At 35.6% G+C, this 22,952-nt stretch overlaps 3 protein-coding genes across 9 annotated transcripts in view; 1 reads left to right on the top strand and 2 right to left on the bottom strand.

The window, feature by feature from the left end:
* Window positions 1-22,952, top strand: part of LOC116177335 — a 334,411-nt gene that overhangs the window by 189,889 nt on the left and 121,570 nt on the right. The window lies entirely within an intron of this gene.
* LOC116177341 (leupaxin-like) lies at window positions 1,145-19,457 on the bottom strand. 2 transcript variants are annotated; one of them, XM_031496303.1, is made up of 8 exons: window positions 19,388-19,457; window positions 15,041-15,201; window positions 9,222-9,414; window positions 9,036-9,174; window positions 4,280-4,466; window positions 3,212-3,598; window positions 2,928-3,158; window positions 1,145-1,595 (listed from the first exon to the last, which is right to left on the bottom strand). In XM_031496303.1, the coding sequence occupies exons 1-8, from the start codon at window positions 19,440-19,442 to the stop codon at window positions 1,329-1,331; spliced, it is 1,620 nt and encodes a 539-aa protein (XP_031352163.1). In that variant the 5' UTR covers window positions 19,443-19,457; the 3' UTR covers window positions 1,145-1,328. The 2 variants fall into 2 exon arrangements, with proteins under 2 accessions (XP_031352163.1, XP_031352164.1); XM_031496304.1 differs by lacking the exon at window positions 1,145-1,595 and adding an exon at window positions 2,564-2,867.
* Window positions 20,089-22,931, bottom strand: LOC116177338. The gene is made up of 4 exons (XM_031496299.1): window positions 21,989-22,931; window positions 21,703-21,927; window positions 21,004-21,649; window positions 20,089-20,926 (listed from the first exon to the last, which is right to left on the bottom strand). Exons 1-4 carry the CDS (start codon window positions 22,633-22,635, stop codon window positions 20,207-20,209), a joined length of 2,238 nt encoding a protein of 745 aa, XP_031352159.1. The 5' UTR covers window positions 22,636-22,931; the 3' UTR covers window positions 20,089-20,206.

The following is a 22,952-nucleotide window of genomic DNA, read 5'->3' as shown; positions in this document are numbered from 1 at the left end:
AAAAGAGATGTCCCCTATTGTGAATATATAAGCACAAAGTGAATACAGTATGGGCAAATATAATGTTCATGAGACAGAAAGTGTGGATTTGGTGTATCCCACTCCCACTAGTGGAATATTATGGCGGTTTTTTACGAAAATCACTATCTCTCGCATTTGATTGCGGAAAAGCAAAAAAAAATGTGCGAAGACATTCATATAACATAATTCTAGAGAGAGGACTAAATTCCCCATAAAATAATTTTGAATAATAGTCATTTCCGCAACACTGAATGCTTATAGGTACCTAAACTGTGAATGGGTAGGTACTCTAGCTGTCCGCATTTCACACACGCTGTTCATTTTATTCCCTTTGTAAAATTTCATTTACATAAAAAACTCCGCAATGGTATATGTCTATTCTAACCGGTTTCCTAATAATTATTGAAATAAACATGCACACTTAAATGGTTATTATTCCTAAACGTTTTCAGGTGGACGTATGCTGTTGTGAGGTTTATTGTGTGAAATGTAATCGTCAATAACTTATCTGTTTCACTTTTGATGTCTTCAATCAAATGCGCGTGATCATGATTTCCGTAAGAAACCGAACCTAAAATTGATTTTAAATTGCATTCACCACAATTTGTCTTCACAATTTAACCGCTCTTATTTTATACTGTGTTTTAGAACGATCAAAATGTCAGCAGTCGAAATTTCGATTATATACCTATATCAATTTAAGAACTGTATCCAAAACTAATACCGCATCAAATAACTTAACAAGTGTCTCTCAGCAACAAATGGAAATTGGTTGGAAACGCATACAAATATGTACCATGAAAAATTAGAACGAGGGCATAAAATTAGTACATTACCTGAAACACCTAGAGTGGCTTTAGGAAGGTTACCATTAAAAATTCCCCTGGTGTTATCAGTTCTGTATTTTGTAAGAATAAATCACACTGTAATTAACATGTTAGTTTGATTTCAACAAAAAATCAAAGACACACAAATGACAATACTTAAATGTTAATAAAAAATGAATACTCACTATCCAACATCCAAAAAGTCAACAAAAAATATAAGTTTCTAAAAGAATGTGATTTAAACAACTATGTGCAATTATCACCGCTCGTCTTCGTTATATAAATACATAACATTATTTAATACCGAATAAGTAATTTAGTATTTACAAACACAACATTCTTACACCGCACCTCAGAAATATAATTCCATTTTACCAAATTAATTAATTACAGTTTATGGCTTATTATACTACTTTAATTGTCGCTGTTAATTTTTAAGTAAATGCATTAATAATGTAAAATAATGACACAAATGAATATTTATCCGAACAGTTTATCGAAACAATTATGGCAATATGGCTTATCGTTTTGCTCCTTAAATGTACCCTTATTAAGCTGTTTCAGACAGAACGCGCATACAAAATGCTCAGGGTGGAATTTTCGAAACATGGCCGTAATGCATCGACCCGTTATCGGCTTGTGGCAGCCGGCGCAGAGGGATCCTCGTTTCGAGTGGTAGTGAGTTTCGCAGTATGGCTGACCTTCGTGATCGAAAAATGAACCACCATAAAATGGTTGTCTGCAGTCCTAGAAAAAAATTGAAAATTGTTAAGACATTTCAGACAGGAAAGAAGTGAAAATTTCAATAATTTAGTGTGGAAAAGCAAAAACAGCATTATGATCCCCCAGATATTGTTTTCTTGGCTGGTGTTTCTTCTGGTTTTTGCTGTCCGTTAACTCAGGAAATATTTTTCTGATATATTGTAACAATCAAGTGGTGGAAAAAATGGAATGGTAGAGGGAACCAAAAAACAGCATTTTTTTTTCAAATAAACCAAAGGTCCAAAATGTAAAAATTTGCCCTTCTTTAATTTTTTCTTATAAACCATGACAAATGGAAGGATGCAGATATTGCAGTTGAAAATGTTTCGGTTTTTCATGTTAGTGTTAGACTGTTGAGCATAACAAACTTATACTCTTCATTCCATACTGCTTTTTAAACTGTAAGTCGAAAAAAATGGTTGAAATTTACTTTCAATTCCAGTAGGTATGATGTTTAATTTCATGGCCTGCAAGTGCTTTAAAAAACTTTCCAGTTCTCCGCATACTTTCTAGCGTGTGTGATTGATGACCCATTGCTCGCTTTCCCAATTGCCTACGCTTTGCCTATGGAAAGTCAGAATTTTGAATTTTAGAAATGTGGTCAACTAATCAGACCAGCTGAAAACTGTGCAAGAGATGGCGTCAGCGGCAGCATTTTAAATGATGATAAATTGCCCAAAAATTACATTCCTTCGATAAATAGTGCCAGACATACACAAAACCTTGACCTTAAGCGAGTATCTTTGTAATGTTTTCTTAAGATTACTCAATAATATTTGGAAATCAATGTTTCAATGTCTCATATTAATAGACAGTTGTGTGGGTGTGATACGACAGAATCGACAAGCATACATGATTTGTTGTAGCAAATTCCACAAACAACTAAAAGGCGGGATCACGCATTAGGAAATGCATGTAACGACTCGCGCGTATTCGCTGCGTAGTCATTATTCCCTTTTGTTTTTCTGTTTTTGTTTTTGATTTTTCTTTTTTTTTATTCTTTACTACAACAAATACAAATATGTTTGCTTATAAAGACTTTATATAATATAGACTTATAGTAAATAAGTGTAAAGATATTTGCTCATGTTGATGTGTTATGGGGTCATGTTTAAGAGGTGGGCATATCTGGGGGAGGGGGGCATAATAGGGGCATTAGTCCTCTTCTTCCTCTTCGCCAACGCCAATACATTTTGGGCAAACAGGTTTACCCTCCACAGCGTAGAATGATTTTCCCTGCACCGCTAACTTGCAATCCTAGTTTTTTTAATATTTACATTTACATGTACTCGCACATTCCTGTAAAAAAATACTTACTCTACAGACAAAGCAATCTGGATGCCACTGAGAATTAAGAGCAGATATGTAATTCTCCATAATGGCACGATTGCAAGCGCCGCACTTAGGCGCAAACATATCGAAGTAATCGTCGCGGCAGTAGGGTTTGCCTTCCCTCTCATGGAATCCTTCTTCTCCAAATTGTTTTCCGCATTGCGCGCAGAAGAAGTGTTCCATATGCCAAGTTTTTTCCAAAGCAGTTACGCATTTCTGTAATCAAATAGATGGTTTTTTTTCTGTCAGTATTTATAACGGCGACATACATCCAGGATTGGTCCATTACAATAAGCGCAACGGGGACTGAAAAGGTTGTGGTAGTCTGGTTCACAGTAAGGTTTTCCATCTCTCTCGAAGAAGTTTCTGGTACCAAGTTCCTGGGAGCAATGAGAGCAGGTGAAATGTTCCGGATGCCAAGTTTTTCCCAAAGCTGTGATCACTTGACCAACTATGGGCTTTTCACAACCACTGCAGCATCCCTTTTGACTGGTGTTTACTCCTTGTCTGCTCATGTCTGCTTGTAAATTTCCAAGCATAGAATCCAAATTCTGCTTTGGTGGTGCTGGACTTGATGTCAGCAACTGAGTAGCCTTGGCTGGACGCGCGTATTGAGAGTCGGTTACCGTTTGGTGTTGTAAACCACCTGAGGATACCTGCAAGCAGAAAAAGTTAAAGTTGCACAACTTTTGTGCAAATCTAAAAAAATAAATGAAATTAGCTAACCGTTGCTTAAACGCGCTAAAATGAACTGAACAATTTTGTCCCATTTCCCGGCCAAGAAGTTGAAATTCCCACTTCTAGGTACCCTCCCCACCACCTAACATCTCGCCTCCCCTCGGGAAAACCACGGAGAATCCACTCGAAATGTGAATATTTTCATCTCTGTTCAAGACTTTAAAAATATAAATTCGAAAAAAGCCAACACCTACTAGCACTCATCAATCCAGGTGTTATTCCGATGAGAAAATATTTGAAGTGAATTAAAAAACTTTTTATAGAATTATAACATTTACAGGTTTGTATGAATATTCGTTGAGCGTTTACGCGTTTTATATTTAGCAAGCTATTTTTAAATCTCGACCTAAATTTAAACGCATTATGAATTTATTTTTAAAAAATCAAAACAAATCCCTTGCATAATTAAAGGTTGCTAAAAATTGATATTACAATAGCGTATTGATGGAGCTTTAAATATTCGTAAACCTGAAGAGAATTAATTGTCACCAAAACAATTTTAATATTGCTTCGAAACGGTCAATATCAAATGCCAATTGGACTAAGAACACTTGGCAGATTCACACAAACTAATCTGTTCAAATTAAAAAAAAAATTACCTTAAAGTCGGAGAGAGTGGCCATAAGGTCGTCCAATTCTCGCGTGGCCGTCGAAGCAGCAGGTGGGGCATGGTGGGTTGTTGTAACATGTGAAGATAAGAGTTCGACTTCTCCAGGATAGCCAGTTTCGGTCTTCGTCTCCTTGACTGTTATTGTTACCTTTTTCGGTCCCGTGTAGATCACTTCCCTGCAAATACACAGTTATTTGCAATCATTATGTCACAAATCGTCAATCGTTAGTATACGCCAGGAGAGTACTAATTGAGTACATCGGCCAAAAAATATGTAAACAGATCAATTTAGGTGGACAAAAGATTATTGCATAGTGTAACCCAACAGAAAATTTCCATTGAGTACTTATAGACTATAATTCAATTACAAACGATCATTGCGTTGAGTAAAATTTTTTTTAAATTTTTGAAGAGGAAGAAATATGTGGTTATAGTAGAAATAGCAAGCACAAAGAGTTTGAGACTGGTAATAAAGTAACAACATGTCATATCATTAAAAAAACTCTTTAGCCTAGTTCTAGTTTTTAAGTAGAAAAATTACCTTCAATTTATTACGTTAAAACTGTGCCAAAATTGAAATACTACCATGTTACAATTTAAAAACAAAACGTCTAATATTTAATTGTTATTAATTTATTATACTAATTAAATAGTTTTTGTTCTTTTGTGCAAAATAAAAAATTTCCAATACAGAAACAGACAAATGATCCGCTTTATTGTTTGGTTTATGAAAACCTAATATAGAATTCAATTTCAAAATTCAAAAATCTTTTTGTATTGTATTTTATGAATAACCATTTTTAAAATTCTTTTTTTATAATTTTGAAAAATTTTGAATCACTTGAATCTGTTTTGAATATCATCTATAATGCGTTATATTTTTGAAAAGGGAATTTAATACGCTAATTTCAGAGATTAAAGTATATAGTATGTGGTGTATTCAATCACTTTTTTAGTTGACCCCGTATACTTCGGTATTTTAAAACCAGGCGATTATTCAACAGTCACTGTAAAGAAATTTTTGTAATAAACACTTTTCTCTTTTAACTAACAATATAGGATCTTTCTGCAATTGACAATTTTTTGATTTACCCCCGTACCTTGTAATCGAGAGAATATTTTCAAATTTTGATTTTACCATTTTTAGTTTGACCCAAAAAGAACCCATGAGGCCTGTATTACTTTTTTGATAGCACTAACAATTACAGAGATACTATAGAAAAAGTGTCGAAAATGGGACACCCCAGAGAGCAAGGGATATGTGGTTACTGTAGAAATAGCAAGCACAAAAAGTTTGAGATTGATACCTAATAACATATCACATCATAAAAAAATTCTCCAAATTGGACATTCTCTTATGGAAACCCATTTATTTTAAGATATAGAAAAAATGGACATACACGTCTGGACCCGATTTTAAATAGACATCACTGGGCAAACCGAATTCAGTTATCTTTCTTTCTTAGGCCACTAATTGTAGAATCTGTAGAATCCATCGCGATAGACAATGGTTGTTTTTATTTATATGAAATATTTTTATAACAGACATGTACGTTTTCATGGAGAACAATAGATGGCAAGACTGTTTAAAATGACAATTTCTTGATTATCTGTAAATTTTTATTAGTTCATCTACTACTACATTTTTAATTTCCATTAACACACAAAAAAACCTATGCGTCCGTGAAAAATGTAGTTTAGGGCCGTACAAAAAAACACCCTGTATAAAAACTTTACATCGCGATGGAATTGTACACAAAAACGTGCTCTAAGAAATATTTTGCTAAAATGCAAAAACTGTTGTTTACATATGGCATTTTTGTATTCTCTTTTTTATTATCTTTACGTTAAGTTATACAGGGTGTAATTATAAAAAGCGCCTGTAGCGTCTACAGCTTTTGACCGAAATGAACGAATTATGGCAAACCTCATAGTAAACTTGTGTATGAAAGGTAAATATGCATTAAAAGGAATTCAGTTGTAGTTTGTGACTTCAGAATTCACCAGAATTACAGTGTCTGTTTGTCTGTTAACAAGATAACTGGTAAACGCTTAGAGGGATTTAGTTCAAACTTTGCATAGTTGATCTATATGCCACATTTAATAAGCCTATTGAAAATGGGTCACATTCAATGACCCCGTAGGCTCACATCGAGGTGCTCTGCCGCTTTTTTAGATCTGCTTTAAGGGTTTATTACATATTTCAATAGAACATGACATTCTGAATACAATGACACTTCACATTTCAAAGAGTGACATTTTAATCTTAAAATATTTAAATTTTAATCTAGCGTGTCTATGTTAAAACAATCAAAATTTTAGTCAACAAGGCTTGAAAAATCGAATTGACCGCCTTTCGTTTTTTTAAAGCCTTTGGATACTAGATTATAGTTGAGGCAATTTCAGCAATTTTAGGAACATCTCGAATTTACTGATGTTTCAAGTCTGACGAACCCCTAACACTACAATACCACGTACACATGAGGTATTGAAGTGAACAATTGAAAATTTAACACATAGCGGAGGAGTATTATACAGGGTGAGTTTTTTCATTCATTCATTCATTTTTATTTAATTCCTTCGACAAATAACATTTGTATGGAACAAGTCAATATAACATTAATTAAACAAACAAAGTTAAACAAACAAACAATTAAATATTGGAAGATATAAAAAATTCTTGTATGTTGTAGAAACACCCATTGACTAGATACTCGTACAATTTCTTTTTAAATTTTTTCCATGTAAGGCAGGTTCTTATATTATGAGGTAAATGGTTGAAAATTTTAATTCCTGAAACTAGTGGAGAATTTTGTCCTATTTTTGATCTGGCCAATTCTGTCCTGAACTGATCATTGTTGCGTAAATTATAAGAGTGCACATCTCTATTTGTTTTTGATTTCTGCTGACTATTAAAAATAAGTTTACTTATTTCAAATATATACATGCCGGTTACGGTAAGGAGGTTAAGTTCCCTGAAGATCTCCCTGCAGGTATGAAATTTGGATACATTCGTAATTGTTCTCAGAATTTGTTTCTGAGATACAAATACGTGTTTTGACTTTTTGGATAATCCCCATAGACATATACCATACCTAATTACAGACGCAACCAACACATGATATATGTTTATTAACTGTGGTAACATCATAACCGTCCGCAAGTTCCTGAACATAAAGTTTAGTTTGGAAAGTTTATCAATGACCTTAGTACAGTGCAATTTCCAGTTTAGATGTTCATCTATTATAATTCCTAAAAACTTAGTAGAAGTTACTTTTTGGATCGCCTTACCGTCGATTAATAAATTTATAGTTTGAGGTTCACTATGGTAATTATGAAATCTAATGTAGCTTGCTTTGTTTCCATTTAGAGTTAAAGAGTTCCTGTTGAACCACTGATGAAGTTTACGTAGATTTACATCGGATATTGCTTGAAGGAATCGTTGACATAGAGTAAAAAGAGAATGGGTCCCAAGACTGACCCCTGTGGGACGCCCATTCTCACAGTTGTAGAATTTGATGTGTGTTTACTGTAAACTCCAGTTTGGTATTGAGTCAATGTGACAACCTGTTTCCTGTCTAGTAAAAATGTGGACAACCATTGCAGAGTTACACCCCTTACGCCATATTGCCATAACTTATCCAATAAGTGTTTAATATTGACGCAATCAAACGCTCTTGTCAGATCACAAAATATTCCTAGCGGGTGTTCTCGTTTATCTAGGTATTCTACCAACCGTGTACAGAACCATTGCAGTGCACAACCTGTTGATCTCTCAGGTTGGAATCCGAACTGAGCAGGTGATAGGAGTTTATATTTATCAATAAATGATTGCAATCTATGAAGTCAACTATTATGCAGAGGGATGAACTGATTACTTGATTATATAACATAATCGACGTTTTTGATTTTTGGTTTTGAAACTTCTTTAGGGAACTTTTTCTGTTCTGTCAGATGCTGGAAATGAATTTCAGTTAACATTAATACTTGACTTCATACCGATACCAACTTTTGTTTTTCATATGGGAGCCATTTTAAAATGGAAACAATATCGTTAGAAGAAAACTAAAAATCCCTGACGACTCTTCAAACATTCATCAGTTTTTCACTTTAGTCGTGCAATTCGAAACAATGATTAACGAAGAAAAAAATTCACAACCATGAGAGGTGGTAGGGAAATAAAAAATTTATGCGACTTGATTTAGACAATTTTCATTGGTTTCTAGACAATAAATATCACCTAAAGATCTTTATTAGAAGACACTAAGACGGTACTTACATAATTGCTGCGCACAACACCTCCAAAACTGCTACAAAACACATTTTTCAAGACAATAATCTAACATATAGACCATTTTGTGAAAAACTAAAAGTATAGTCAACGAAAACTTCCTGGCCTAGATATTACAGAAAGAGTTAGTTATTTTATAAATACAGTTTAGGAACTACAAGAACGTTTTCGATTGCCAAAACACTACAAGATCTAACCAAATAACTAATCAAATTATGAACTGTAATTAAGCGGCCTTATTAAATAATCAACTAAATGTAATACCCTTGTACGGGTGACTTTAATGGTCTCAATAGTGCCAAGAGCGATAAATCCTCGATCTCTCGTTCTAAATTTACTAATCAACTTTTAACCATGATCGTACGTTTAATTTTGAATTTCTATTAGGAAAAGAATATTTCCGTGAAATTAAAAATACGCACGCCGCCTCGCAACAATTGCGTTTTGAACTCACCCCGCGTTTAATTCGTCAAGAAGGCTATCAACGGTTGGCCGGTTGAGGGTGCTTTGGGCGCTGGATGGGCGAGAGTATGTTCCAGGGCTGCGTCCGCCCGAACCGTTGTAAGTTCCATTAACCGTTCCATTCATCACTTCTGGAACAGAGGGTTCAGGGGTTCGCCTTTTGCAAAATTGTACTTACCAACGGTATTGGCATATCGCGCATTGCTCAAATCTTGAAGGAGTGTGTCAAGCTCTGACAAGTTGTTGTTAAATCGCTTGTCCGAGCCATGCACGGGTCCGGAATTTTGTGGTAGATACCCCGAACCGTAACCTCCATGTGGGGGTTGAGTAGGGTTTCGTGCACCCGAAGGCTGAGTTTTTCCATAAGTACCCTGTAAGCAAAAGCAAAGCTTGGTAAGCCGCAAGCACTCAACCACCTGTTGACTAAATCCAACAAGTGGTTGAACCAGTAATCACGATGCGAAAGTGGTCGCCAAGATTGTTTAGCGTTATTCCACTTCGCTTATCGATAATTAAAATATTAATACGCATTACACCTAAGAAATTTTAAAAATAACTTTTGCAGGATTGATTTAGTCAAGTTACTCAAATAACAGCGGTCACCGGGTCCCTTTATGGTGCGAACGCTATTCAAAATCGCGGACGAAGACGCAATCATATTTTTAGATAATGTCCGATAGAGACGTAATACGCGATGGAACGAATAAATGGCGGGAACAGAGGAGCATCCGCGCCGCGACGCCTGCACACGACCCTAATACAAGCAGTTCGCTTATGAGTGCATGATTCATTAACAAAATAAGAAAAAAATTTTCTATGGCAAATTGGCTTATCATCTGGGCTAAATTTAAACAAAGGGTTCGCTAACACTTACTGTTTAGATGTACTAACTAACAAAAAAATTTCCGCAATCCCCCAAAATTGGTGTCTTCAATTTGGCGCGCTTGCCAATTGCGAAAATTAGAACATTAAATTGAGAATGGCTTATAACATATACATAATCATTTAAAACATCCTACCTGACCGTCTTGCTTATTTCTGAATAGTAAAATTGAATTTATTATCACGTTTCAAGGTTACATTATAAATACCAATATCTCCACTTAGGCAAGACTCTAAATATAACGAACGCGAAATTGTTCGTCTGCCGATACGGTTCGTTACTGCCATAATAAATAAGACGAATATAGTCAGCTGTCGGAACATAATTTATCACTTTATCAACCAAGGAAATTCCACCTGTTATGTTCTAGGCGAGTAAGCAGATCCAAATTTCGGCCGTGGAAGCCAAGGTTCTCCACTCCAGAATGGTTCAAAATTTCATTGTACTCAAAAGATTGAATTGGGGCAAATCCAAAAAAAATTGCATTTTAGTATTGCGCCTAACTAGGTCAGTCGGATCAAAAGAACAAAGATCTTAGTTGTTTGTACAATTTGGCACTAATTTTAAATTAGTAAAAAGTTTTTCCAGTCACCATCAAAATTGATGACACTTGCCAACTGACTGTAACGTAACGAATGTTTCCGCAGTACTTTTCTTGAGAAAACTTTGGCCTAGTTTCTTTCATCGTAGAGAATAATTTGATGGCGCTGTCTAATGGTTGATGAAATCTGTTCAAAACAAACAAGAGTCGATGTCAGCCTTCGTTCAGGTTGTCAGGTTTACCGATTTACTTTGTAGTTTTGTTTAATAAGCATCAAGTATTCAAATTTAAACATTTTTCTCATTACTTTGCTCCCAGTTCTTGCGCGTTTCCCCCCATAACACTAGACAAGATGAAATAGGACTGACAGACTGGGGAATATCATGAAAGTACTTGATTAAAATCGACGGAATCAACCGTAGCCTACCGATAGATCTAGCCGTGACATTGATTTAGTGACGTCACGGGCCACTGCAACGCGATACTATGTGTTTAAATGCAATTTGATTCGCGTGCGTACACATTTAACGCGAAAACATTTAGTAATTACTTATTTTGAGCCGCAGGATTGTTATATGTTGTTTCCTAATTATAGACACGTGTTATTATGCAAAAATTTTATTAAATACGTACATAAACAACAAATACTCACTGAAAACCGAGCTGAAAACAAATAAAATTTATACATTCTAATACACACATCTGCCTTTTTTAGCGTAACACAACGAAGTTGAGGTAACGCTTATGTGCTCGTTATTCCGTGGTCTGTCTGTCTGTTCCATGGAGATCTCGGCCCCTGGAGCACCTAGAGACTACAGGTTTTCGGTCATTTGTAGTTGCAAAGGTCTATATTTTCCCGTGACTCATCATTTACATCCTTTTCATATTATGATGGCTGATTTTCAAAAATGGTGGGATACGTGTCTTCAGCAAGTTTAATCTGGTCTCTACCCGAATAATGAAAATGTCGGAGAAATGCTTTATACAAACCCTGGAGTAACTAGTAATTTCAAAATTGTCCCGGTGAATACATCTTAACCACTTTTTGTGATCGTCTTCATTTTTCGGAACACGAAAAACCGTAAGGAACCTTGTCTCTTGAACTATAATTGCTTTTGCAACCAGGGACGCAGCACGTATTTGACATTTTCTTACTTATTCTGTTCGAATACAGTTAATTTAAGTGTACAACATTAAACTACTTGGAATTAATTACATTAAAAGTCGATATGACGGCCGCCGTCAGTTGTGACGTCAACGCAATAGTGGGGATGAGTGTCACGGCTAGTTCTATCGGTAGGCTACGAATCAACCCACAAAATGGCAAATTGTTAACGAAATCGGACATCTTTATTTATTTATTCTTTGATTAAATCTCGCCCTACAGATCAAATAAAAGAGCGATCTTCAATTCGAGTACGAAACTCGAAACCACCAAATATAATTTATTGGAAAATTCACCTTCTAATTTTTTAGACCCTGCAGATTTTCACATGACATGGAACTAAATCAGGAACTAAACTGATCCAACAATTAAAATCTCAAAATTTCTAACTCTACAACGAAATTTCACAAAAAAATTAAATACAAATTTTGCGTTACCGGTACACCTACAAATAGATAACCCTGGTCCAGACGGTCCACTTTCCTTCGACGAACACCTCCCCGACATTCCCTTCTCGAGATTTTCGAGGTTATGGTTTTGATCCTCCAGACGCTCCATTTTTTCCGTTCCCGAGATAGGAAGAATACCAATCGATCCCGGTAGGAGATAGGGAATGACGACGGTAGTTCATTCATTCGTTGAAAATTTCCATTACAAATTCGATGTCACTCATTCAATAAATTTTGGAATAGCGTTTATTTTCAAAACTCGATAACCCGGAAAGGATTGAATTTAGGTACATTATGCTTCTTAAAAATATTGCTTAAAATTAAGAAAATAATTGAAAAATCGAAAATATGCCACGTCGTTATGGCCAACCCTGTATAATTAAAATTGCTACTGCCTAGTAGACTCTAAAACTATTATATAAAGCTTTGTATATTTTCCCCGATAATCGACCGTTTGCAGGCTTATCAGCGACCCTGTATGGGGGAAGATATCAATTAGTGAAATGGGTGATGAAATAGCACGAGAGAATCGGACCTTGAATCTACACAATTATAGAAATAACAAAATGATCGGTTATCACCGATAGAAAATTTTGTAGATCCCCCACACCCCCCTCCTTACGTTAAGTATAATATGACGGTTACAGTGACATGAACCGTGATATAGCGTCCATTTCCATATTTGAGAAAGATTTGGACATACTCCAGAATCAATGGTGGATATGCGCCATCTGCCAAAAGCATTGACGCCTCCACGTGTCGGAACGATTAGAATAGTAAAACAAACAAATGTAAAACTGATTGTCAAAACACTTATGCAAATATTACAATTTAAAAAAAAACAACCTATTTTATGGTCGATACGACAAAGAGGATTTCAGGCTTTTTTTGTACACTTCCTAGATGTTAATTTTTCAAAAATTCAGAATTTTTGCAAAATTATTGATCATTTTTAATTTTAATTATTTAATTGAATTAATTTATCTATTTATAGAAATCTTAGTTGCTTCCCCTTCGCAATCTCTCTTACTTTTCGACAAACATGGCCGATTGTAATAAATGCGTTTAATTCTATGGAACTTCGTTGATTTCGCAAAGTGACTTAAAATTCCGTTTCCTCACCCTGCTAATTCGTTCGAAAACTCTGAACTGCAAGTCCAAATGACCAAAATTTAATCAGATTTGCCCTTGACCATTGTCTACCTATTACTGAAAACAGAATTGGAAAATTCGAGACCATTCGCGAGTTATCATGCACACAGACGGACGGATGGACAGAAAGTTCAAATACGAGGTACAGTACCAAAACTTTGACATGCCCAGGCATACCAACCAAAAACAGGGAAACCGACTTATACTGTGCGTATGCCCTGGGTTGCCCATATCAGTATAAAATATTATAGAGGGTGTTTCACAATGGCACGGCACTATTTAAACAAAATAGTTCATACGCACAAATTAATTTGAAACATTTGTTTCTGTCCGTCCGTCCGTTTGTCTTACTGTGCACGATGCGATTAGAGACATATCGAAAGTTAAACATGTAATCGCATCGGGTAGGTTAGGAAGATGCTCTGCATTTCAATATTGGGCTAGAGGTAGTTCATTTTGAATAAACGACAATGGTGGATATTACAAGTCGGTGAATAACTGACAGCGGCTACATAGCAACTTTTGAATTTCGTGTACACCGACCTAAAACCCTCGCATGCACCAAATTACATACGTTTTTCTGTTTGCACCTGCACAAACTTTGTAGTGTGTAAAAAGTTGGGAGGCGCATTGCGCAAACCAAATGGCATTCGCGGTATATCTTAAAGATTATTCCAAAGGTTTTGTCTAACCACGATTGCAGACGGTCCCAGCACGGCAGTCGGTTTTGACTCGCCCTGAGCATAGAAAAACTCTATCCTAAAATGCTGTTCAAAATAGGGTAGTACATTACTGGGTCCTATTATTGGGAAACGTACTCAAAATTTAACCCAAACTGGTCCCTTATTTTCCGTTCCAAACAGCATCTGGGACGTAGGGGTGGGAGCGACACGGAAATTTGAAAGCCCCCTGGTATGCGACATCGTAGAAGTAGGTCCGTCAAGACAGTTTTCTAATGCAATAAATTTGATCTCTCAAAAAATACCCCTAGGGTAACACATTCCTTGGCAGGACATTTTCAGCAAATGGCCACTGCACGTAGGTACTAGTCAAATTGGCAACGCACTTTTATGTAAATCAAATGAATTTAAAATAACTTCTTATTTGTAAACGCATGGATCTTGTTAATCAACATTGCCTTCTATTAGCCAAATTCTCACACACAAAACTACAGGCATAGAATTTATTACGCTAACGCTATAAAACAAAAATAAAAGCATGTAACTCTTGAAAATAAAGAGCTACGTATGTGCGTCGTAACAAGCACCGTTTTATTTATATCGCATGGGTACATTAAACAATTATTACAAATTACTAAACCATTAGAAAATGTTAGCATTCACGACAGCACTTCGCATATGACACACAAATTCAATTTGCGTCTGTCTTGCTAGCATTTCCTTTTTAGGGCCGGAAATCGATATTTTGCATACCGATGTAATTCTTGATTGTTTGTTCGATTATTAACCAATTAGCTAGTAACTCTTCTCTGATGAGAGTCCTACAAAATACTGTATTCAATAGAGGACCAAGTCTCTTACTAATCAACATACCTACGCCATCTTACGCTAAGCACTCAAAACGAACAAACGGGATTCGATCAAGTGGCTCCATCTGTCCAACTCCCGCAAGTTTAAGATAAATTTAGCTCTCTTTGGCAAACTGCCAGGATTGAAACTAATAGAGCAATTGAATAACACCGGAAAAGTCAATTTATGTTTTTAACGATTAGACAATCCCTTACCGACAGCGTGATTCCGCTCTTATAGCAAACACACACGTCTTATATAAATGCAGACGGACTTACCGATCTCACTTCGTACGTCTCTGTCTTATTGGTGTAATTTTCAGCAACGGGCGACTGCCTTGGTATTCGAGGTCCGTTCAGAGAACCGTACCCGGAAGTGCTACCACCGATACCACCCCCGCTAGGCGATACGGTGTTCTGAAGATCTGCCAGTAGAGCGTCTGAAAACAAGAAACATGATTGAAAATACAGATATGAAAATTGTGTTTAATTGATCAAAATGGTGCTCTGCGGGGCCTCAGTGCTGAGATTTGAAACCCTCAGACGGACGAACTAATTCACTTATTAGCTGTATTTTTGTTTTAGAGATAGGGTATAGTTTATGATCTATTTTTTGATATCTTTGAAAATAAGCGAACGCCAGCGCATTTTCGAAAATGACGTTTTTCGATTTTTTGGCCATAACTAAACCGGAAAATGATTCAGAATAAGTTTGCCTACTTCAGCGACTTTGTATCTCTTACGATTTACGAGATCTCTATAGTGAAAATGAAAAAGAACTCACCCTGTATACAGGGAGGGTGGCAGAAGATATTAAAAAAAAAATTTTTTAAAGAATTTTTCTATGGTACCTATTCAATCTACATACTTTAAAATTGTGATCAGTAGCGTACTTCTGCAGAGTCAAGTGAGGTAAATTTCTTTTTTAACAGCAACCACTATTTTTAATTGTTTGCTATATCCAAAAAGTGTACTATAATTTAACAATATGTTTAAAAAAATATGCCCCCCTTGCCACTGACGACAAATTTAAAGTACATAGATTGGTAGCAAATTCTTTATAAATACCATTAAAAAAACTTCCTTGGAAAAATTGTAGTTTGGAAAATATATTCAGTGTTCCAGACAACATATCCAATCTGTATAATTTGCCATTACCAAAAACAGCTACGTGGGGCTACTGGTTCCAGAACACTATACAATTAGTTTCAAAATAACCCTCCTATTAATCAGAGGTAAATTACACAGGATTTAACACGTCATTGCTTTTAGGGTTCCAGTTCTAGGTTTGGGTTTCAAGTTCCAGTTTTATTTTCAAGTCAAAATTCTAAAATTGACCAGTCAAGGTGAACCGAACTGACGAACTATTGGGGTACAAATGGCCTTAAATGGGCGAGAATACCTATTTGATTTATTTGTGTGCCGTACATCATTGTATTCGTAATAAAAAGTGCTAAGTACTCAATACAGCACGTATTTTTTTTACGGGTCATATAAAAAAAATAAGTTGACGAAACGTTGTATTAAAAATTTCTCAAGGATGTTTTGTAGAGCCCAAAAAGTGGCAAATAAGATAAAAAAAAACAAGATCTGCACATGTTGGTTTTTCGGAAGTAGTTGGAATTTTCTGTTTTTTTACAGCATGATAATAACTGCTTAAATACGAAAATGTTCCCTAATTTAACCATCGTCGCATCTTCAACGGTTTCCCAGATCCCCATGATAGACATCCTTATCTTGGATACAGTGTGTAGTAGTAAGTATGTCGAAACAAGATACAAAGAATCACATACGATTTTCAGTGGAGGAATATTTTGCCACTCTGCTCGCATACGAAAACTGGCTCATATTCAATACCACTGAACTAGTAGAAATGGATTGGCGAAGGTTTGACATCGCCGTCTCTTTTCGTTCTCGAGTTAGACAGGAACAGACGGACAAAACCATCACATAAAGGCGTGAATGAATTTTTTTTCTTTCGAAAAATTACCCTACAAATTAGGCGGTAGATGGTATGATTGGAAATAGACCACCAAAAGTCTATAAACACAATTTCTAAACACAACGAGTTTACAACAGTTTTTGTGTACGTTATTTAGCTTTTTTTAAATCTTTAAACGATTTTTATCCCTAGATTCTGAACGAGATTGGAAAAAAGTCCGACAAAAACAGGATTGTTTCGAAATTTTTAAAAACTTATAGTTCTCGAGCAATGCCAACTTCTTTTTTATAGATTTTTTGAAATTTTAAGGATCGGATGTGCGCATGCGCAATCCAACTTTCTTATATTTATTTTTTTGAAATTTTAACTCTCGCTACAGATGCTTTTATAAAGACAAGCATATCGTATACTGTAAAAAAATCAGATGTGCGCATGGGCAAACTGCGAAATGTCAACTTTCTTATTATGGAGATATATTTTTTTAAATGTTAACCATAGATGGTTCTTGTAAAGACAACCATATCGTATATTCTAAAAAAATTAGATGTGCGCATGGGCAAACTGCGCAATGTCAAATTTCTTACGTTACATGACCTTTCGGGAACTACTGATCAATTTATGGTAAATGCGCTAGCGAGCGCTAAAGTTACTTTGCCTTAAAGCGAAAACTATTTTTTCATTTTTTTTAAACTGTTAAAGATATTTGAATGTTTTGGGATTGTTAAATGTTTTTGAAATAACAGGACATTTTGAAAATGTTGAACGTTTTGTTTAGAATGTTTTAGAAATTTTAAAAATCTGCAGTGAGCTTTGAATATTTCAGAAATAGAAATGTGCACAAACTCTACTGAGAGCTCTTATTCTTTTTAATTCATTGAATAATTTATGATATACGAGAGAATATCCGTAAAATTAATTGCTAAATTGATTATTATGTTAATTACGCCGCCTTTAAGATAAAAACGGAAACTGATATGCTTTGTTTGATCATAGATTGAAACATCATCGACAAGAAAATACAACGATCGTTTAATTTAATCTTGAAAAAATTCGATACGGTATTCCATTTACTAAAAGGAAGCTTTGAGTTATTTATACATCCAAACACGCCATTTAGATTTTTGATATAATTTTTGTAAATGGCCCATTGAAATAAGAGACTTTCATATTACACTTTTTGTTGTAGTTTTTATAATGATTTGATATTTAGATTATTCGAAATCAGAGGTTTTCAGTTTTTTTCTTTAATAACTAACTTCTAAGTTTCTTTATAAAGTTTCTTTATAATGATTGTTGAATAATCTGCAGTTTTCGAAAATATAAGAGATTCAAGTGATTCAAAAAAATACACAAAAATTACAAGATAGTTGAATGTTTTAAATGTTTCTAAAAATCTTTCTTTAATCTTTATGGATCAATTTTTGTGTTATGTTCTTGAAAAGAGAATCTAATACGCCATCTTTTTCGACTAAAATATACAGGGTGATCCATTTAAAAAATGAGGTTAGGAGTAAAAACTTTTTGACCTGACCTCGACCTACTGCCAAAGATGTAATTTGTAAGTGAGAGTAAATTAATTAAGACGTGGTATCATTTATGAAAACCCAATTTCATTTCCCAATATTCCAACTTGCTACAAAAACTTTTACAGGAAATTTTACAGTAAACCTAAGCAAGCATTCGAACGATAATAGTGCGTTCTACTACCATCCACTCCGGAGGCCGCTACCATAAAAAATAAGTGCATTCTATGCATTTTTTTCAAATAAACCGAGGGCCCAGTCCAACATGTTTCGCTTCGCTGCTACGTCCCCTAAAGATTCAAATCGCATTAAATTTTTTCGCAAAAACTGTAGCACAGAGGAGGATGGATTGACGGTTTCATCCAGGTTTCTGAGTAAGTATGTCTTTTCAAATTTGGTGTAAATGTTCCCAAAATAACCTCACCAAGATAGTGCACCCCAAAAAAAGAGCCTGAAAAAATTCTGATTTCGGCAAAATTTGATATCTGGGAGTTTTTCAACATGAAAATGCCGAATCGTAAATTATTTTTTGAAAATTGGAAGAAAAATTCATTCGCAGAGGAAAAAAATTAAAGATTTAGGACTTTTCGGGAAATGAAGAAACCAAGTGCAATTATACGTTTGCAAAATGCATTAAAGAACCTTTTAAAAAATTTCAAGTAAACCATGTATGCTAAACAATGATAATCGTTATTTCGACAGGCAGGAAATTGCAGAAAAATGATTATTAATAATGCAAAAATAGAAAAAGGAGCTAGGCGAATAACCGCATCGAATCTTTTTGATCAACGCAATGCTTTTTCATAATGCAAGAACCATCAGTTGGTACCATACATTTTGATAGATTGTAAGATGGGTTCACCCTTGCCGAAGTTCGTCACAAAATTGCCTTTGGCAACTAGGAAATAAATTTGCTGATTTGGACGCATGTGATTTCTGCAGTGAACGAGAATTAGGTGCTTATTCCATGTTGATCTATTGACACTGTGAAACGAGACCTACATCACGTTCTACTCCAAAATATGTGCACCCACAGAATTTGCTTTTTGATTATTAACTACACAGGTAAACATTATTCAATGCCATGTGTAAAGTAAACGTTCACGGCCACGCGAAAGCACCATAATAAAAACAAAATTTAAATATCCTTGTGACACATACCTAGATCTTCCAAATCATTTTCGAAACGGCTTGCCGGAATTTCTACCGCAGTCATTTTTGGATATATCCACAATTTACCAGAAATATCACTTGCACAACGTACAAACACACTTTTGCTACTGGAACAAAACTAAAAATGTCATAAACCTTTATAGTACTTATTCATTCGCTTATTATTAGCAAGAAACTCCGTACCCAACCGCAAGCAATGACACAATGAAGCGCCAACTATAACGATAAGGTGTTGATAAGAGGAAAACCTCGGGGATGAGAAATCGCTACGTAACGTACAGAGAATTTTGTATGCATCATACGCAGAGCTGGGCACAGTTAATCGAAAAGTTAACTTCGTTAATCGTTAATCCGTTATATGAAAAAGTTAACTTCGTTAATCGTTAATGCTTTCGTTTTTTGAAAATGTAACGGAAGTTAAAGTTAATCAGTTAACCGTTAACTGTCAAAAATTTTGAGGTTACATCAGTGAATTAATGGAGGATTCTATTGTAAATCAAAAACGCAACACATTATTTCATTTATAATGATATATTAAGCGTAGATGTAGTATTTTGTATTTATTAATATTAAAATATAATATAATAATAATAATTAATAAATAAAAATAGGTTAGGTTCAGGTGTAAACGTGTATTGTATCATAGCGTTAAGCGTAGGTAGGGCAGGCTAGATAGAGAAAATAAAAACAATGAGAAATATAAAATTTATTGTATTTTAAGTACAGCCATTTTTGTTTATTGCATAAGAAGAATTGTGATGGAGCTTAAGGAAAGAAGAAAAGGTAGCGAAGTACGATGTATGTACCTTACGCCAGAAAATCTTCATCTTGCATAAAGTGGATGTTCCCCTTCATGAACATTAATATGTTGAAAGTTTCATCAGAGAGGGATGATCGTTTAGCCCGCAAAATATCTTTACCCGTGGAAAAAAGACGTTCCACTGCAGCACTAGAGGGAATAGCTGTATTATATTTAATAAAGAGATTTATTAAAACTGCTTCTCCTAGGAAGGCAGCATCCGTAACAGAATCCTTCGACTTCGCATCTAACCAGGTTTTCACTAAAGTCTGAGCTTTACTTTTAAGAGATTTGTGGCCCATCGATTTCTCAGCCGATTTAGTAACAGTAGTGAAGAAATCATCCTCTTCTTCCTCATTATTACTACTTCCACTGATGCTAGCTTTCTCATTTTCGTTGCTTTCGCGCATTTGAGCAAATACTTTCACCTCCATACACTTCGTTACTGCTGTTACCTTGCTACTGTCATATTTTTCTAGCCATATCAGCCGGAATCTTGGGTGAAAGGCTGCTGCAAGCAGGCATTCCTCATCCTCCATAAGAGGGCCAAACCTTTTTTCTATGCCGGTTAATAAAGCACTGGCCAAAGCAGTACAGTACACAAGACCGCTTGACTGAATATCCTTCAATTTAAATACTGTTGCAGCAACCGTGGGAAGGAGAGACCCGAGATATGCTTGAGCTTCTCCTTGAACTTGATCTAGCGCTCGAGCCACCGGTGACATGACCTGCCATCAAATAAAATCAAATAAATTAAAAATGATTGATTTAATTTAATATTAATGCTAGATATTCATTTGATTACCTTCACATACTCTTTCAATATGGTCACATCTTGATCATTGAAAGTTCGAACCTTCAGCTGAGTCATCACTCTATGAAGGGCAGGTCTTTTTGCTTCTAAAATTGCGTTGAGAACAACAACAGCATCAAACGTTGAGTTCCATCTTGTTGTATTTGGAAGTACCAGCCTCCTGCCCAACTCAGTATTAATGCAATCGGCCGCCACCGTACTACGCGACTGCAAATTCCAAAGAGCGCGTGATTTTGCCATGGCAATTCTGTACGGACCTTTGAAAACAGAATTTTGTAGTGCAGCGTCTGCATCTTTGCTTGCCACTAAGTTAAATGTGTGAGCAGCACATCTCATGTGAACTGGCAAATTATTGAAGTTCTCAAGTGTAACATCATCATCATTGTCGTTATAATTATTATTTTCAGACATAACAAGTACATTTTCGAGTGAAATATACTCTAACTCCTGTTCTTCTGCAGTTTCTGCTAAGAGGGCACTAACGGGATTGTCGAGATTAGAGTCCATATCATGTGATGGTATGATGTCGTCGATGTCTGATAGTGGCAGCGAATTCAGCGATAGTGTATCGGCTGGTATTTCAGAGCCAAATTGAACAAATGCCTTAACAAAATTGCTGCCATTATCGGTGGTAGTTCTAAAATTTAATTATAAATAAAGATATCAATGATAAGTAGGTTTCCAACTAACCTGGTTACTTTTTTGTCAATATGAAACTCGTAGTGTGTATTTATCATTGTCCGGGCGAGTACATCATATGAATGAACACCTTTTAACCTGGTGCAAGTTAACACTGCACGCATTCTCGCTCTGGTAGCAGGATCTAACCAATGGGCAGTCATGCCCAAGTAACTTTTGTTGTGAGCAGACCAGCAGTCAGCCGTTGTAGCCACCCAATCAATTTTATCAAGTATTCTGAAATATACAAAGTTATGCAATATTTCGTACACTCAAATCCTTCAATGGAAGTACTTACTTGATCAAGCGCTGCTTTAACAGAGTGTGAGAATCAGCGATACGCCTGCCTAATGTCCTTCTCGAGATCGTACTCTTGCTAGGGTTCAACGTTTTAATAAGTGTATTAAATGTATCAGATTCGACTACATGTAGTGGAATCATGTTAGTCACAAAAAAGTTTACAATACACCGATTCACACTAGCTTGGGGTACCGCACTTCCAGAAGCTACAATGCCAAACGATTCCCCAATGCTTTGCTGGCGTACTTTCTTTGTTGATGGTGGTGAAAGAAAATGACTGCCACTGCTGTCAGCATTAGAATCGATAGTACTTGTATTTGAAGAGTTTGGCCTCTTTTTTATTTTCCCACGAGTTGACCCGGCCTTTACTATTTCTTCAAACTGTATATATTTAACTGGATGCATCCTCTTTACATGCTGTTTAAGGTTGTTCAAACTTGAAACGTGAGCCTTGATTGTAGATGTTTTAGGCAAACACAGTTTGCACTCGTAAACCAATGTATCCCTTAATCTTGCTTTATACGCAACAAATCCACTTAAATGTGGCCAGGGATTCTGTTGCGGTTCATCACCATCACTAGTGCCGCCGCTTGCAATCTCCGTTTCCGTTTCAATATGAATATCTTGACTTGGTTGTGGTTGCATGATGTAGTATACTATAGTAATTGAAAAACAAGGTTAGGTTTTCACTGTTTACCAATGAACAAATTTTTGTTCATTGCATACACTGTTGCCAACACCAACACAATGCAAATGCAAATCCAGTGCCGTGCATATGGCACGGCGCGCGCCCGCTTTAACTTATCCGAGTAACGGACTTGTTAACGGAAGTTAAATTTAACGGAAGTTAATAAGACCGTTAACAGTTTTTGCGATTAACTTAAAAGTTAATTAGTTAATCAATATGTTAACTTCGTTAATTAACGATTAACGGATTAACTTTTTTCTGCCCAGCTCTGGTG

This window comes from Photinus pyralis, unplaced genomic scaffold (genome assembly GCF_008802855.1).
Source record: "Photinus pyralis isolate 1611_PpyrPB1 unplaced genomic scaffold, Ppyr1.3 Ppyr1.4_LG7, whole genome shotgun sequence".
Lineage (NCBI taxonomy): Eukaryota > Metazoa > Arthropoda > Insecta > Coleoptera > Lampyridae > Photinus > Photinus pyralis.
Note: the sequence above shows the minus strand (reverse complement) of the source record. Positions and strands in the feature narration are given on the sequence as shown.

What these genes read in the sequence shown, in the direction of transcription:
- LOC116177341 (XM_031496303.1), bottom strand. Translation starts at nt 19,442, where the DNA reads ATGACTGCGGTAGAAATTCCGGCAAGCCGTTTCGAAAATGATTTGGAA. An exon ending in AGACGTACGAAGTGAGATCG is followed by an intron (nt 9,415 to 15,040) that starts GTAAGTCCGTCT and finishes TTTTGCTTACAG; the next exon opens with GGTACTTATGGAAAAACTCA. An exon ending in GTAATGGACCAATCCTGGAT is followed by an intron (nt 3,159 to 3,211) that starts GTATGTCGCCGT and finishes ATTTGATTACAG; the next exon opens with AAATGCGTAACTGCTTTGGA.
- LOC116177338 (XM_031496299.1), bottom strand. Translation starts at nt 22,635, where the DNA reads ATGCAACCACAACCAAGTCAAGATATTCATATTGAAACGGAAACGGAG. An exon ending in ATTGACAAAAAAGTAACCAG is followed by an intron (nt 21,650 to 21,702) that starts GTTAGTTGGAAA and finishes ATTAAATTTTAG; the next exon opens with AACTACCACCGATAATGGCA. An exon ending in TATTGAAAGAGTATGTGAAG is followed by an intron (nt 20,927 to 21,003) that starts GTAATCAAATGA and finishes ATTTGATGGCAG; the next exon opens with GTCATGTCACCGGTGGCTCG.